General features: G+C 51.6%; 3 protein-coding genes across 9 annotated transcripts in view; 1 reads left to right on the top strand and 2 right to left on the bottom strand.

Annotated features, from left to right (window-relative positions):
* Positions 1-3,372, bottom strand: part of LOC479047 (tubulin tyrosine ligase-like family, member 13) — an 11,682-nt gene extending 8,310 nt beyond the window's left edge. Inside the window, 4 exon segments of the mRNA XM_038532848.1 lie at positions 948-1,066; positions 1,779-1,819; positions 2,164-2,419; positions 3,041-3,372. Coding sequence (XP_038388776.1) covers positions 948-1,066; positions 1,779-1,819; positions 2,164-2,408 — 405 coding nt within the window. The 5' untranslated portion in view covers positions 2,409-2,419; positions 3,041-3,372.
* The window catches only part of CIB1 (calcium and integrin binding 1), a 25,255-nt gene extending 9,255 nt beyond the window's left edge, over positions 1-16,000 (top strand). The window contains exons 1-7 of one of the 4 annotated variants that reach the window (XM_038532859.1): positions 12,328-12,574; positions 12,704-12,738; positions 13,797-13,905; positions 15,012-15,162; positions 15,311-15,429; positions 15,506-15,594; positions 15,741-16,000. In XM_038532859.1, the coding sequence (XP_038388787.1) occupies positions 12,524-12,574; positions 12,704-12,738; positions 13,797-13,905; positions 15,012-15,162; positions 15,311-15,429; positions 15,506-15,594; positions 15,741-15,762 (576 nt within the window). In that variant the 5' untranslated portion in view covers positions 12,328-12,523 and the 3' untranslated portion in view covers positions 15,763-16,000. Of the gene's footprint in view, positions 1-2,072; positions 2,139-3,190; positions 3,806-12,327; positions 12,575-12,703; positions 12,739-13,158; positions 13,336-13,796; positions 13,906-15,011; positions 15,163-15,310; positions 15,430-15,505; positions 15,595-15,740 lie in introns of those variants that run through there. The other 3 variants (XM_038532860.1, XR_005357075.1, XM_038532861.1) reach the window with 3 other exon arrangements.
* On the bottom strand, positions 5,479-12,180 carry GDPGP1 (GDP-D-glucose phosphorylase 1). 4 transcript variants are annotated; one of them, XM_038532856.1, is made up of 4 exons: positions 11,811-11,831; positions 11,491-11,597; positions 10,847-11,073; positions 5,479-6,836 (listed from the first exon to the last, which is right to left on the bottom strand). In XM_038532856.1, the coding sequence occupies exon 4, from the start codon at positions 6,826-6,828 to the stop codon at positions 5,671-5,673; it is 1,158 nt and encodes a 385-aa protein (XP_038388784.1). In that variant the 5' UTR covers positions 6,829-6,836; positions 10,847-11,073; positions 11,491-11,597; positions 11,811-11,831; the 3' UTR covers positions 5,479-5,670. The 4 variants fall into 4 exon arrangements, with proteins under 4 accessions (XP_038388784.1, XP_038388782.1, XP_038388783.1 ...); XM_038532854.1 differs by lacking the exon at positions 10,847-11,073 and having other exon boundaries at positions 11,811-12,180; XM_038532855.1 differs by lacking the exons at positions 10,847-11,073; positions 11,491-11,597 and having other exon boundaries at positions 11,811-12,180.

Genomic DNA, 16,000 nt, shown 5'->3' with positions numbered 1-16,000 from the left:
GCACACCCAAAAACTCTCCCTCTAAAAAAAAAAAAAAAAACCCATCAAGTCACAGTTGGATAAACATTGTACCTAAAACCCTAAGGGAGAAAAAGAAGTTTCCCTAGGACTAGTGAGAACCTTCTCAAACATCCACACTGAGTTTAGGGAATGAAGGGCAGCCAGAAGGACTCACCAGGACTTGGGCTTTCTAGCCACCTTATCACCTCCCCCACATCACCAGGGACTAGTCTTATAAGAATAATTGGTGCATGGGAGCACAAGCAAATGAGAAACCATTTTCCAAAAGAGAAAAGGAAATTGAGAACCAATCCCAGGAAATGCACTGCCATGGCACCCCCAGCATATGATGTTGCCATGGTGGCCTGCTGGAACCCCGGTGCTGGGATGCAGCATCTCAAGTTGGTTCTGGACTGTCTCACCAGCTTTACCATTCACTAGCTGCGTGAACTTGATACTTCTAAACCTTGGTGTCCTCTTAACACAAGGGTATCTGCCACTCAGGGTTGTTTTCAAGGATTTAATTGAGGGAAGGATGTAAAAGCACTTAACACAGTGTCTGACATACAGTACACCCTCCATCAATACTGTTAATTATTGTTGTGCTTTTTCTTACAACTGCGCCAGGCAGATCCCTTCTGTGGGGCTTCTTGGGCACCTGTAGCTCACCTCCTCTTAGGTGGGCTCACCTACCCCAAAGGGGGCCAGCTGGGCACAAATGCCTCCAGGCAAACAGTGCCCAGTAGATACCTCCTTCCTAAAATAGAAATTCCAGACACCCCAGAGGAGAATTTTCCCAATGGAGCAGAAGCCCTGGCCATGGCCTTTCCTGCTCTGCCCAGGGGCACAGCCATAGAGGGTAGCGGTCCCAGGTGCCTGACCAGAAGGGCAGGTGTACTCATTCAGCGGCCACAGCCCCTTTAGGCCCTTGGATCAAGAACTTGTACCTGAAACCTCTTCATGTCCATGACTCTTTCCAGGGAGACAGAGCAGTCTGTCCAGTACACAGTCCACTCCTCGTCCTCCCCCACCTCCTTCAAGCCACACGTTTGGGCTGCCCGGCGCACTGCAGAGAGAGGCAGGTCAGTGGTGCCAGCCTGGGCACTGGTAGCAAGCCTTGGGATTGTATCTGGGTCAGGAAAGGAACAGACCTGACCAGAGTGGGCTGAGGATGGAAGGGGTTCTTACCTCAGTTGTGCAATTTAATTACCATGTGACAATTCCAAGTTCAAGGCTGTCAGGGCCCTTCCAAAATCTGTGACAGAGAAAACTAGAGCCTGGCTCTCTGCTCCTGTCAGTCCAGTCTCTTTCAAAACTGGGTTTCTGACCTGCAAAGCTGACCCTCTGTAGGGGGTCACACAGGCATCTCACAACTAGGTGGCCCCTGGCACCTATGGCAGTGGGCATAGGAGGAGACAGAAAGCTAGCTGACCTAGCTGGTGATATTTTTTTTTCTTTGAATTCCTGAAGCCCCCTCAAAAACTTCCTTGAAAAAAAACTGTATTGACCTGTTCTCATCTCAATTCTGGTAAAATCTGGGAAGGGTGGGGCAATGATGACCTTCAGTCATTTTTTCTCTTATTAGTTAAGGTTGGGGGGTGGATTCCCATCCTCCCCCTAAGACTGGAACAATGATGTCTCAGTTACTAGTAGGCACATACAGGTTATAGGCCCTAACTAGATGCAGGGACAGAGAACCTGACTAGGGGACTGTCCCCAGAGCAAAAGCTGCAGGTGCCCTTTATGCGCAGTGGTGTGTGAGTGAGGTGGATGCTTACCGCTCTCATATTTGCAGTTGGTCAGGTTGATGGCCAGGGGTCTGGAATGGAGGAATAGTTGATATCAGGTAGTGGGATAAACGACACAACTTGGGCTGCAAGGCACCCAGATAAACAGACACCCAACACATCTACAGTGCAATTCATTTTCTCTGAAAGCCACACACACACAAACCAGAATGATATAAATGTGCTGAAAACGCAAACCAAGCCATTTCAAATGGTTCTGAATTTTGTGTTTTTGTAGTACTAAAAGGTTAATGATGTTCCTGTATTCTCTACCCTCTTTTGTAGAATAAAGGGAAGACCCCCAGCTACTGAAGGGAAGCCAAGGAGTGACTCTCTTCTGAAGCTAGGCAGGTGAGTGGGCCCAGGGACCTGTTACCTGCGTTTCTGCCTTCTCTTTCTCCTCCCAACTTCTAAGTCATCTGGGGCTATGATTTTCTTTGGAATTTTCTTGGCCACAATAGATAAGGGAACTCCATCCCCAAATTCCTTATAGTCAGCCTTTGAGAGTTCCTGCTGAGAAGAGTTAGAAGGGATGGTAGCTTCCCCTTTAACACACTCCTCCTCAGATTCCTCTTCTTCAGCGTACTCTGATTCGCTGGTCTTACAGGTATTTGGCTCCATCCTCTTGGATTCTGAGGGGAGAGGGGTGAGAGTGAAATATGTCTCAGAACTTCCTTCCTCCAGGGTCAGGAAGGCTGCAGGTGTCCGGGCAAAGGACCTGCTTCATGGTGCTAGAAGGGAAGGATGCTGCCCCTTCAGAACAGAACACTACTGGGGCACCTAGGTGGGAGCTGCTTCTCCTTCTGCTATATCTCTGCCTCTCTCTGTCTCTCATGAATAAATAAATAACATCTTAAAAACAACAACAACAACAATCTTTCTAGGTAATGGGGGCGTGGTGGGGGAATGCCTGTGAGATGTTGGATTCCTCAACAAGCTTTGATCATCGAAGATCCCTCCTCCATACAGCACACTGGGGTGCACGGAGAAACTGAACAGAGCTGGCAGGGGCCATGACCATGGCTTTTTTATTCCTGAGTGGGAAGGGAGAAGCCTGGCCTCTGGGGGGGACCTTCGATTTTAATATAGAGCTAAAAACCAAGGGTCCCCTAAGCCGGCCCTTTCCCTGTCCGGGGAATCCGAGACACACAGTTTCTCCATGTGTACACACTGGCACTTGATGGTTAAGACCCTCTGGGCTCAGCTGGCGGAGGGGAAGACCCTTTGGGCTCTGCTGGGGGGACACTGCCCACCCGAGATTCCGAGGAGAGGGGAGGGGCTGGTGGGTCCGCCCCTAGCGGTCTGGGGCTGGACTCGGCTGGTCGCTCATGTCCGCCTTTCGCCCGGCTCCTGCTCCTTCCCGGGCGTCTCTGGGCCTCCGGGACCGCCTTCTTGTTCCACAGGACTGACTGTCCCCGCCGATCGCGAGGGGGAGCCCGCTCTCCCTTCCCCCCCCACTGGGTTTCGCTTCTAGCTCAGAGATCCCGGCGGCGGCAGCGGCGCCTCCTAGAGCAAGCCTGTAGCAGCCGCCACCGCTGTCGCCATGGACACGAGGGCGGCCCCCATTGGAGAAGCGTTCTGGGGGCGGGGCCTCTGCGGCGGGTCTCGCGCTGGGGCCGCTGGGACTTGTGGTCCTTCTGCTTCTGCGCCACCTCAGCTCGTCTCCCTGAAGCCTGTTTCGAACCAGCCTCTTGGAATTTGGCTGAGTCTGTGTCCGGGGCAAACGCCTGCTTGCCCTCCCTTGGGTTTGTCGCGTCCGCCCTCGGGAGGGACGGCGGAGAGGATTGCTCTGTGCTGCCCCGAGAGTAACAGGACGGCCGCGTCTTCGCGCTTCTTCACCGTCGCCCTCCGACTTCTGTGCCACACTCGCCGCATTCTGTTCACCGTGTCATTTTAAGATTATCCCACGTGCCTACATCTAAAGGACACTTAGGAATCTCCCTCCTTTAAAAAGACCTGGACATTTCCTGATTCATGCATTTCTTGCTTTTTAAAAAAAGATTGTATTTTTTTATTCATGAGAGACAGAGAGGCAGAGACACAGGCAGAGGGAGAAGCAGGCTCCCTGCGGGGAACCCGATGCAGGCCTCCATCCCAGGACCCCGGGATCACGACCTGAGCGGAAGGCCGACCCTCAACCACCGAGACACCTGGGAGCTCCCATCCCCCCCATCACCAGTTCTTGCCAGAATTGCCACCATGCAGCAGTCTCTTCATTGGACTCCCTGATTGTTCTCCCCTCCTCTATCCACATTACAGCTTAAATATTCTTTCTAAAATGCAAATTTGATACTCCCCAATTTAAAACTCTTCAAGGTTTCCCGTTAGATCAAATCCCAAACTCCTTGGTTACGTAGGCCCTCCCCCGAAAAGTTAGCGGAAGTGGAGGCGCTGGGCTGGATCGTGCCTTCCTGTCTTCCTACAGTGCCAGAAGCTGAGTACAGAGGGTCCCCTAAATAGTCCACGCTTATGCTAGAAAAAGCCCAAATCCTTCCTGACAATTCACGAACTAAATAAACAGCTGGGAAGTAGCAGCATAGAGAAAACGTATTTGAACCCTCCCCCTCCCCTTTCTTATGGAAACAGTTTGGCCACAGAAGGCTTTCTTCTGAACAGCAGTCCTGGGGATAAACTTTGGTATTTGGCCTCATGGCCTGAGACACAAAGTCCACTTAGCTGTAATGGTCATCTGCACTTCCCTCAGTCTGAGCAAGCAAAACAAAGTGATGCTATTGGAGCTTGTAGATGCAAAGGCTCACAGAAAAGCAGCATAAGCTAAAATTACCGCAATGTTCCAAAAAGAGGACGTCAACCCGAAACTGTTTATAGGAAATAAAATGTCAAATATATATTTAAATGTAAATGTTCAACTTTTCTTAACTTTTTTTTTTAAGATTTTTTTTTTTTTTTAATTTATGATAGTCAGAGAGAGAGAGGCAGAGACATAGGCAGAGAGAGAAGCAGGCTCCATGCAGGGAGCCGGATGTGGGACTCGATCCAGGGACATGATATAAAAGGAAGTCTGCAAGGCAAGAATATGTAATGCTTTCCTTTTTAAATATTTATTTGTCTGTTTGTTTATTTATTTAATTCAATTCATGAGAGACACAGAGAGAGAGAGAGGCAGAGACAGGCAGAGGGAGAAGCAGGCTCCTTGCAGGGAGCCCCACTGACTAGATCAGGTCTCCAGGATCACGCCCTGGGCTGAAGGCGGTGCTAAACCGCTGAACCACATGGGCTGCCCCCTTTTTAAATATTTATGAGAGAGTGCACTCGCACAGCAGGAGCCACGGGCAGAGGGAGAAGGAGAAGCCGACTCCCTACTGAGCAGGGAGCCCAGGGCTCAATCCCAGGACCCTGAGATCATGACCTGAGCTGAAATCAAGAGCCTGGATGCCTAAGCAACTGAGCCATTCAGATATCTCCATACTCCTTTCTTAGTATCCAGTTTGACATCCCTGACGCTTGTCCAAGAAGAAAGATAAAAAGCAGATACACTGGGGAACTCAGGTGGCTCAGTCGGTTAAGTGTCTGCCTTTGGTTCAGGTCATGGTCCCAGGGTCCTCAGATTGAGTCCCCCATGAAACTCCCTGATCAGCGGGAGCCTGCCTCTCTCTCTGCCTCTGCCACTCCCCCGCCTCAAATAAATAAATAAAATCATAAAAAAAAAAAAAAAAAAAGCAGCAGCAGATACATTCATGATGGCTCATTCATTTGATTTATTCTAGGGTTTCTTCTCTTTACAGAGACCACTTATCAGTTCCTTACCCCTCCCTTTAGGCTGAGACCGGTGAGAGGCAGTCATGGAAGCCCAAATGACCACTGTGGACAACTTTCCGGAAAGGGCCTTAGGCTGGATAGAAAATAAATACTTCCAGAAGGATTACTGCTCATCCTTGGCTATCAAGTCCACCAGAGTTGCCTGTATTTCCTCTGCCTGGGCTGGGGGCAGCAGACAGTCCTGAATAAGGGCCAGAGCAGCCGCCTCTGTCAGAGTGCCGAAATCCTGGGATGTTTTGATGGGGAGGTGCCCAGCCAGCTCACAGAGGGCGACGTTGAATGCATCACCTTCCTTTACTCCAAAGTTGGACTTCCGGGCCCAGAGAATTACTCGGACACCTGTGAGAGCTGAGGAAGGTGATGTCTTTCCAGGTGGGGCCCCCCGGGTCACAAATAAATTATGGGCAATCTCATGGTCAGTCAGATAATCAGTGGCCCGACATACCCTGCCCACCAAGGCTTCCAAGTCAGGCCCTGGCCCGCTTGTGTAAAAGAGGAAGCCAGGAGCTGGGAGGGCCTGGAGCAGATGTAAATGGCCCCCCGGGTCCAGGGGCTCACTCGGTGCTCCCTCCACAGGCAGTCTGTGAGCCAGGTAATATCCGTGCAGGTGGAGGTGGTTCACAGAGGCCAAGCCACCTAGGCTGTTGAAGCCGACACGGAAGCCTGGGTGTGAGCTCAGAAGCACAGCCTCAATGCCGGCCTGCAGTGCAGCTGGTAGCAGGCGCTGGGGGAGCCCACGGGTGGGCGCAGGCACCAGCAGCACGTGGCCCCATTCCAAGGGGCTGACATTGATCATTACGTAGATGTCCTCTTGCTGAACAGCACCTGGGAGATCAGGCTCCCGGAGCAAACGGAAGAGGACTTCTCCTGGTCGGATCTTGTTGAAGTTAAACTGTTCAGGGTCAAATGCCTGCTTCACACTCTGGATGTTCTGAGGGCGCCTCCTCTGCACACCTCGCTCCACGTTCAGCTGGGCCACAAAACCCACTGGCCCAGGGAGGGTTTGGGTCTGCAGCTTCCCCAGGCAGTAGCGGAACAGCCCCAGTTCCATCCGCTGCCTCCAGGCGGAGCAGAGAACAGAGTCGAAGCGAGACCTTGCTATCCTGTCCAGGAGGCTGGGTGCGGTCCTTGGCCACTGAATCCCTTCCAGAATGAGTTCCTTCTGCCCATAGACAAAATCAGGAATGCTTTGCTCTTCCCAGTCCTTACTGTTCGGAGGGAGCAAATAGGGAGTCTCATTTGAATCCTGTGGAACAGCCATGGACTGACCTGAAACAGTCATAAGAGGTGAAAAATACATAATGCTGTCCCATTTCCAGAAATTTTATTTTGATTTTCAAATAAATTTTACTTTTTGTTCTGATTACAAAAATAATACATGCCTTTGGGAAAGTATTTTGAAAATATGGAAATCACTCATGGTTCTATCACATGCAGATTAGCATTCATTTTTGCTGAAATAAAAAATATATGCTTTTTCTTTCTTTTTCTAGCATAAAGGTCATGTATATTGAACAAACTTTTTTTTTTAAGATTTTATTTATTCATGAGAGACACAGAGAGAGAGGCAGAGACATAGGCAGAAGGAGAAGTAGGCTCCCTGAAAGGAGCCTGATGCAGGACTCGATCCCAGGACCCTGTGATCATGACCTGAACCAAAGGCAGATGCTTAATCATTGAGCCACCAGGAGCCCTTGAATAAACTTAATGGGAGAAAAAAAATGAAGATAAAATACAACCCTTATTCCAATGCCTGGGGGAAAAAAATCACCATTTACACTCAGCCTTTCTCTGTCTCTCTTTTTTTAAATTAAGTAATCTCTATGCCCAATGTCGGGCTGGAACTCACAACCCTGAGATCAAGGGTCAGTCACTCCTGGGCACCTGGGTGTCTCAGCTAGTTGGGCATCCAACTCTTCAGCTCAGTCATAAGGGTCATGACCTTAGGGTCGTGGGATTGAGGCCCACATCATGTTCTGTGCTCAGCATGGAGTCTGCTTGGGATTCTCTCTCCTCCTCTCCCTCTGCCCCAACCCGTTCTCTCTAACATAAATAAATAAATCTGTACCAAAAGTAAGTTAAGTAGATAAAGTAGCTGCTATGCATGAATGAGGGCACAGTAGCAAATGAGGTGAAAAGGCTCCTATTGTTATGGAACTTATATAATGGGTAGAGTCAGACAATGAGCAAAATGAACAGGTTAATTGCTCAAGGAATGCTAATGGTATTGGCTTTCTGTGGAAAATAAATGTGATACAATAGAGGATAACTAATAAAAGGTGGGATCAGGGTATTGTACTTCAGCAACAGGGCAGGGTAGAGCTCTCTGAGGTGACAGCTGAGAAAAGACATGCACAGAATGAGTGGAAGCCTGCAATGAAGAGCCAAGGAAAATGTATTTAGGAAAGGAAGACTAGAAGTCCGAGGTCCTGATTCAGGCAGGTGTTTGGCCTGTTCCAAAAACAGAACATTGGGCTCCTGGTGCATGGAGTCTGCTTCTCCCTCTGCCTATGTCTCTGCCTCTCTCTCTCTCTCTCTCTCTCTCTGTGTGACTATCATAAATAAATTAAAAAAATTAAAAACAAAAAAACAAAAAATAAAAAACAGAACAGAGGTTAACCAGAGCATGGCCAACAAGGAGAGGGTGGAAAATCAGCTGGAGAGGAAGTCAGGGGCCAGATTAGCTGCAGGCCCTTATGCACCAAGGTCAGGCACTTAGGTTTTATTCTAAATGGATGGCAGCCTGGGTGGCTCAGTGGTTTGGCATCACCTTCAGCCCAGGGCTGTCGGGCTCCCTGGAGATGCGGGATCAAGTCCCATGTCAGGCTCCCTGCATGGAGCCTGCTTCTCCCCCTGCCTGTGTCACTGCCTCTCTCTCACGCTCTCTCTCTGCGTCTCTCATGAATAAATAAAAAAATTTTTAAAAAGCACCATGTGATACTTTATAAACCTTTTTCAAACTGCTGTGCGGAAGATGGATATAGGGGAGCAAAAAGGAAGGCAACTCTGATGGCCAGGCAAGTGGAGAGGGCGACTGGATGGCACAGGTGGGATCAGTGATAGAGAGAAAGGAATAGGGGACTTGGGTCCTGTCTGGAATGCCAGAGGAGCAGGGCCTGCTGACAAGCTGGCTAAGGGGACAGAGGCACAGGGAAGCCCTGGGAGGGGCCTCAGCTTCAGAACGAGGCACACTGTAGAGGCAATCAGAGATGGAGGAGCTGGGGGTGGGGTGGGCATGGGGAATAGGTTGATTAGTAGGGGGGAACTGAGAGTTCAGTTCTGATGGCTGAGCTGGAGATGCAGCCCGAGCATCTGAGAAGTGGTGTAGGCAGCTGACCATCTAACCTGGAGGTCAAGGGTAAGAGTGGACTAGATAAAAATTTGGGATCACATTTTTTTTTTAATTGTATTTATTTATTTGACAGGAAGAAAGAAAGAGAGAGAGAGAATAAGCACAAGCAGAGGGAGTGGTAGAAGGAGAGGAAGAAGCAGGGAGCCCAACCAGGTCTTGATCCTGGGACCCTGAGATCATGACCTAAGCTGAAGGTAGACGGTTCACTGACTGAGGCACCCAGGCGCCCCTGATGACACACCAGAAGGCTAAAAATACGATTAAAGACATTATTGATCAATAGACTCAATAGAAAGTGGGCACAGTCAGATTTACATTAAAGTGAACTTGTAGGGGCGCCTGGGTGGCTCAATCAATTAAGCAACTTCCTTCAGCTCAGGTCGTGATCGCAGGGTCCTGGGATTGAGCCCCACATTGGGCTCCTGGCTCAGTAGGGAATCTGCTTCTCCCTCTGTCCCTCACCCCGACTTGTGCTCTCTATCCCTCTCACTATCTCTCTCAAATCAATAAAATCTTTAAAAAAGAAAAAAAAGTGAACTGGTCAGCAAAAAGCATGACTTATGAATAAAGAAGACTTTAGAGAGATCAGTCAGCAGTGACCACATGACAAGATCAAACCTTTAGAGGAAAAAAAAAAAAAACAGAGGAAAGGGAGCACTGGTTTCATGTCTGTCTTCAGGTATGGGCTGGGGGCTGAGTTCTCTCACAGGCATGACAACATGCCTGTGAATTTGGGATCATCGTGGGACAAAGGTAAGAGATTAAGCCTTACAGGCTGCCAAGGTGTTTGAATTCCTGTGCTACTAGTCACTAGGGATGTGACCTTGAGCCCCCAGAATGAAGTTCATTTCCTCACCGTGGCCTCTGGGCTCTCAAGGCATGGCTGTGCCTCCCTCTCTCACCTCCTCCCATTCTCCTCTTCCCCTTGGCTCCTCTGCTCCTCACTTCCTGAACTCCTTCCAGCTCAGAGCCTTGATGCTGTCCCACCTTCCAGCCTACAATAATACCCTAGTCCCAGACTTTCTTCAAAGGGTCAGCTCGTTCAGGTCTCTGATTAAAGGTCACTCGCCTCGGGGAAACCTTGTGTGGCTCTCCTATCTAATGTCCCAAGAAAAACAGGAAGAAGGAAATATTATAAACAGGGAAAAGATGTCCTGGAAAACCACCAAAAAAAGAGGAATGCAAATCCAAGAGTTGGTATAGTTACCAACAAAACTTTAAGAGATCCAACTAAGAAATAAAACCATTGAATAAGTAACACTAGAAGCAGTTTTGTTTTGTTTTGTTTTAGAAGAGGTTTTTAAAACTATATCAGCAACTCAGTTTTACATTGTCTCAAGAATTGGTCAGGTGCAGGCAGGACAGTATGCTAAGCAGACTAGAATGCCTATTCAATAACTTAGAGTGAGAGACATGCCAAATAGCACAAAATATTGGTCCCTCCTCTATACAAAAAATCTACCAGGAACCAAAATTATAATCAGAACAGTTGTTCAATGAAAGGTTCAACACTAAGTGAGGTGGCTAAGAGATCTTTGTCACAACTGCTCACCAATGCAACTTCCAATTTCCATATCTTCACTATCTCACCGCAAAGTCCAAGGACCGGCATTGGCTGGCCAGTGCTCCTCCCCCTCGGTCTAGTACAGGAGACACTACGACAACTTCCTGTTCTTTGCCTATCCTTTTACTAACCAAAAAAAAATTTTTTTATGATCTTATTTATTTATTTGAGAGAGAGAGTAAGAGAGAGAGAGAGAACATGAGAAGGGAGAGAGAGAGAAGCACACTCCCTGGGACTCCATCCCAGGATCCAAGAACCCCGGGATTATGACCAGAGCCAACTCAGGCACCCCTAACCGAACTCTTCTTATACAGAAAGAGCCCTAGTGTCAAGATGATTGGGTTGGGATGGGACCACACTCACTTTGGTTGTGGTGTTCCCACTGTTTTGCAGCCTCCACTTCTTGGAATGGAATATTTCCACAGTGGTGGGACTCACATGTTGAAAGAGTGAGTCTTACTAAAGTCACTCTCAGATGAACAGCTTATTGATTGCTGGGGTTAGCTAGTCATTCATCAAACATTTACTCAATTGCCACCCATCAGATACTGTAGATCACGATTCTTGCAACTCTTCATGGAGCTTACAGTCTAGTGAGGGGAAGAGCTACAGACATTAATCAACACCTAAGCAAACATAAGTTCAAACATGCTACAGTGCTGTTGTCAAAGACAAGGAAGCCCTGGATACTCTGGAAGCCTAAGATTCCTAATCTAGTCTAGGGAACTAGGAAGGGCTTCCCTGAGGCTAACAAGTAAGAGCAACGGAGAGCCCATTGTGACCGGACCCCGGAAAGCCAAGAGAAGAGGGCAGAGAGAGACTGAAGTCAGATTTTTGAGGGCCGGTATTTAGGTTTTTAACCATTTATTAGTTTTAAACTGAAATCATCATGATCAGATCTAGACTTTACAAAGATCAGCAAGTAGAATGAATCAGGAGAATCAAGAACTAACCCCTACTGTTTTGTCAATTATACATCAATAAAGGTGAAAACAAAATAATCTCACCTCCACCTCCTCTCTCAGCTTGGAATCCTCGCCTTCTAGAACAGTGTGTAGGGTTCTTCATGCACGCATGAAATTTGTTGAGAGCCTACTCCGTGCCAAGCACCGTCCTAGGATTGACAGGGGACAAGCTCAAACAGCTCAACCTCAGTCCCCGCCGCCTCTGGACGCGGGGTCGGCTCAAGGGAGGCCTACAGACACGCGGAGCGGCGAGAAGAGCCTTGGACGGGGGTGACGGCTCTCCACATGCCCGAGCCTAGACAAGTCACCGAATCCTCTCCCCACTCGGACCTGCTGTCCACATTTGTAAGACGGGAACCTACCTTGTAGGGTGAGCATCGAAGATCACTATGCACGGCTCCTGCGGTCTGCAGACCCTCAGCGTACAGCCTCAGCGGGCCTGGGGGCTCCTGCAGGTGGCATGCAGGCTGCAACACGTGCGGCGACGGTGCAATGGAAGCGTCTGGAAGAAAAAGCCCTCGCTGCGCGCGAGTGCGCGGCAGGCCGCCTTCGGCCACGTAACAAGTCTCGCGCTTTCCCGGATTTCCAGGCTCCGGGTACTTGCCTGGGGCTCGGACCGCGCCCCAGGGAGCCGCCGCCACCTACAGCAGCGGAGAAGCACGCTGCGCGACCCCGGCCGCAAGCTCCGAGCCGGGCCATGGCTAGGCGGCGGGGACGCGCACGCATGCGCAGCCCGCCCGCACCCCCGCCCGCACCCCCGCCCGCCCGCGGCGAGGCTCGCCCCGCCCTGCTCGGAGGCGGGGCCGCGCGGCCTGGGCTCCGCCCCGGAGCGTCCGGCCCCGCTCCGGGCCCCGCCTCCAGCTGGCCGCGGAGAGCCCGGAGCGGGGAGCCGGGAGCGGGTCGGCGGAACCGGACCGGCAGCGCCCGGGCACTTTAAGGAGGGGGCGGGCCCGGGGGCAGCGGCCCCAGGACCGGTTGCCGCGGGGACAGGGCGGTGACGCGGCCCGAGGGCGGAAGTGGAAAAAGTTGCCGGCGCCCCGAGGCAAGTTGGCGGAGCCGTGCGCGCGGCGCGACGATGGGGGGCTCGGGCAGCCGCCTGTCCAAGGAGCTGTTGGCCGAGTACCAGGTGCGCGGGACGCCGGTCCCCGGGGAGTTTGCGCGCGGCCCGGCGCTGGCGAGCGGGGTCCCGGGGCGGGCAGCAGGGCGGGTGCGGCCCCCGGGAGGCCCGCTGAACCCCTCCCGTTTTGCCTTCCAGGAGTTGACGTTCCTGACCAAGCAGGAGATCCTCCTGTAAGTGCAGCGTCCAGCCTCCGCAGCCGGGTCCTCTGGAGGCGGCTGCGGGGGGCTCTGTCCAGGCGGGCAAACGGAGGGCCCCAGAGGGAGGGGCAGGGGCGCGCCCGAGGTCCGCAGCCGAGCCGGAGCCGGAGCCGGCGCCGGGCCCCGGGCCCCGAGAGCTGGGCCGTGCCCTCCACCTCGCCGCCCCCGGCCGGCTGGGCACCCCCGGGCCTGCGCCTCGCTGGCTTCCGCGTGACCGAACTTCCTGCCCGCGCCCGGCAGGGGCTGCTGTGGCTCTCGGTGCGCCGCGCCCCGCGGGAGCCTGGCTCCGGGCAACTTGGCCCGAACTGACGCGGCAGCCGTTAACGTTTACCGAGCGCGCGAAGCGGTCGCCTACACGACCTAATTCAGTCCTCAGGAGGGAGGTCCCGCGGCAGGGAAGCAGGTTTCAGAGAAGTTTGGTAACTTGCCTGAGACTACATTCCAAGGAGGAGGATTTGAACTCGGGCTGGAACCCCCTTCCTAGCCGCCTGCCAGCTTTTTGCGGTCAAGGCACTTGAGCGAGGAGATTCCTGGGCTTCCCTTGGCAAAAATAATCCCAGTGGGAAGGAGGTGAGGGCTGAGGAAGAGCTCCTGTAGGGTAGTTGCTAAAAAAAAAAAAAAAAAAAAAAAACGGTGGGAGGCTTTGAGGAGCTGGAGATCCCTGCAGTGAGATGGGAGACATTTCGATTTTACTCTTTTTCCTGTTTTTCAGGGGCAACTTCTGGCTCCTTCTGCAGCCTCTCCATCCCCCAGGGAGCTCTAGAACCAATGCCCAGTACAGTGCCTGGCACACAATAGGCCCTTAGTAAATGCCCATTGCCCGAATGGACTCTCAGTGCAGTTTTGTGTCATATGTGACAATACACATGGGGGTTATATATATCGTCTCCTTTTGGCTTATGCTTGATGACGGAGAGGTTCTATGTATGTGCCTTAGCTCCCCACTTGGTGTATAACGGATAACAAGACAAGGAGCAGGGGATGTGATGCACACTGGAAGGTTTGCCAACAGGTTCCCTTCCTTCTGCCAGAGCCCACAGGCGGTTTTGTGAGCTGCTTCCCCAAGAGCACCGGAGTGTGGAGGAGTCACTGCAGATCCGAGTGTCCTTGGAGCAGATTCTCAGCCTTCCAGAGCTCAAGGTAACAGTTCGCCACCCTCCCTCCGCTACACGCCTTGAGATCATGTGGTCACTGGTCCCCATTCTGGTCTTCTCTCCACTTAGCTCTAATTTCCTGAGGACTAGGGCTTTCCCAGACTCACCCGGTCAAATTAACTGGAATAGTGTTTTTCAAGCTGGGATTCTTGGATATGTTCTTGGGGAGTCAAAGAAGTTTTGTCTTTATTTTTTTTATTTATTATTTTTAAAAAATATTTTATTTATTTATTCATGAGACACACACAAGGAGAGGCAGAGATACAGGCAGAAGGAGAAGCAGGCTCCATGCAGGGAGCCCGACATGGGACTCGATCCCAGGTCTCCAGGATCACGCCCCGGGCTGAAGGCGGCGCTAAACGGCTGAGCCACCGGGGCTCCCCCGAAGTTTTGTCTTTAAGAGGAGTTGAGCTACCTTATTAAAGTTTGAGAAACCTTATTCCAGAGGCCGATTGCCTCTCCATAGGGTTGCTGTGAAAAAATTCTTTTAAAGATTTGTATTTATTTATTTATTTGAGAGAGAGAGAGAGAGAGAGAGAGAGAGAGGAAGGAAGGGAGGGGTTGGGGTAGGGGAGCAGGGAGAGGGAGAGGGACAAGCAGATCCCGCACTGAGCACGGAGTCCAATGAGGGGCTCGATCTCATGACCCTGAGATTACAACCTGAGCCCATGACCTGAGCTGAAATCAAGAGTCCAATACTGAACTGACTGAGCCACCCAGGGCGCTACTACTAGGAAAATGTTTATGCAAAGGGCCTGGCCTAGTACCTATAACACAGTAAGTGTTCCAGTAAATGTGTTTTAAAGTAACCAGCCCATCCTGTTCTCTTTGCTTAGGATGCTTGTCTTCCTTCTCTGCTCCTGGGCCTGCCTTTGGGTTAAACTGACTCACAGGAAACCATCCCTGTCCCTTCCCCAAGTCATTTGGTCCTCCTGCCCTCCATGCTGGCCCTAAAACATTGATCCTCGTCTCCCGTGAGCCTGAGCTCATGGAGCGGGTACTGTGACCTGCTCCCCCAGGTTCCTGGTAGGATTTGAGGAGTGTGTGACCTGGGCTGCATCTGTGGCATTCACACCAGGCTCTCTTGCCTAGGCCAACCCCTTCAAGGAGCGAATCTGCAGGGTCTTCTCCACATCCCCCGCCAGGGACAGCCTGAGTTTCGAGGACTTCCTGGACCTCCTCAGTGTGTTCAGTGACACAGCAACTCCAGACATCAAGTCCCACTATGCCTTCCGCATCTTCGGTGAGAGCCAGGAGCAGCCTGGCAGGACACGGCCTGGTCCCTACGTGGTCTGGGCGGTGGCATACTGCTGGGGGGCCGGGGGGCCTTCTGTGGAGCCTTGGAGCTCACCCTGACCACATTCATTCTGGCTTCCCATGTCCATCTCTAGACTTTGATGATGATGGAACCTTGAACCGAGAAGACCTGAGTCAGCTCGTGAACTGCCTCACAGGACAGGGCGAGGACACACGACTTAGTGCCTCAGAGATGAAGCAGCTCATTGACAACGTGAGTAGCGAGGCCAGGCCAGGCCAGGGGGCGGGCAGGAAGGGCTGGGATTGGTCTGAAACTCTCTCTTTCCCAGATCCTGGAAGAGTCCGACATTGACCGGGATGGCACCATCAACCTCTCAGAGTTCCAACACGTCATCTCCCGTTCGCCGGACTTCGCCAGGTATGATGATGGTAGTGCGGGAGGGACAGATACGGCACAGCCCATTCCAAAGGGTCTTAGGGAAGATGTGGGCAGGCTGGGAGTTAGTCCCCGCCCCGCTCGCTTCTCTTCCAGCAGAAACCCTGACTCACCCTTCTCTTGTTCAGCTCCTTTAAGATTGTCCTGTGACAGGAGCCGTGGCGTGTGTCCCAGCAAGCACCCTGTCAGAGAGCCTTCCCACTGCTGAGCTGTGGCCGAGGTCATGCCTGTGTTGCCAGGGCCGGCCAAGCTGGCCTAGCCCAGAGCTGGCACTGTGTGGTCCTGCTCCAGGCAGGGGAAGGCCCTCCATGCTGGTGCCTCTCTCCTTCTGTCATTGTCATCGCTGTTTGTGTTCTACTAATATATAATAAAGGTTTAGATGTTCGGA

Source organism: Canis lupus, chromosome 3, assembly GCF_011100685.1.
Source record: "Canis lupus familiaris isolate Mischka breed German Shepherd chromosome 3, alternate assembly UU_Cfam_GSD_1.0, whole genome shotgun sequence".
Lineage (NCBI taxonomy): Eukaryota > Metazoa > Chordata > Mammalia > Carnivora > Canidae > Canis > Canis lupus.
Note: the sequence above shows the minus strand (reverse complement) of the source record. Positions and strands in the feature narration are given on the sequence as shown.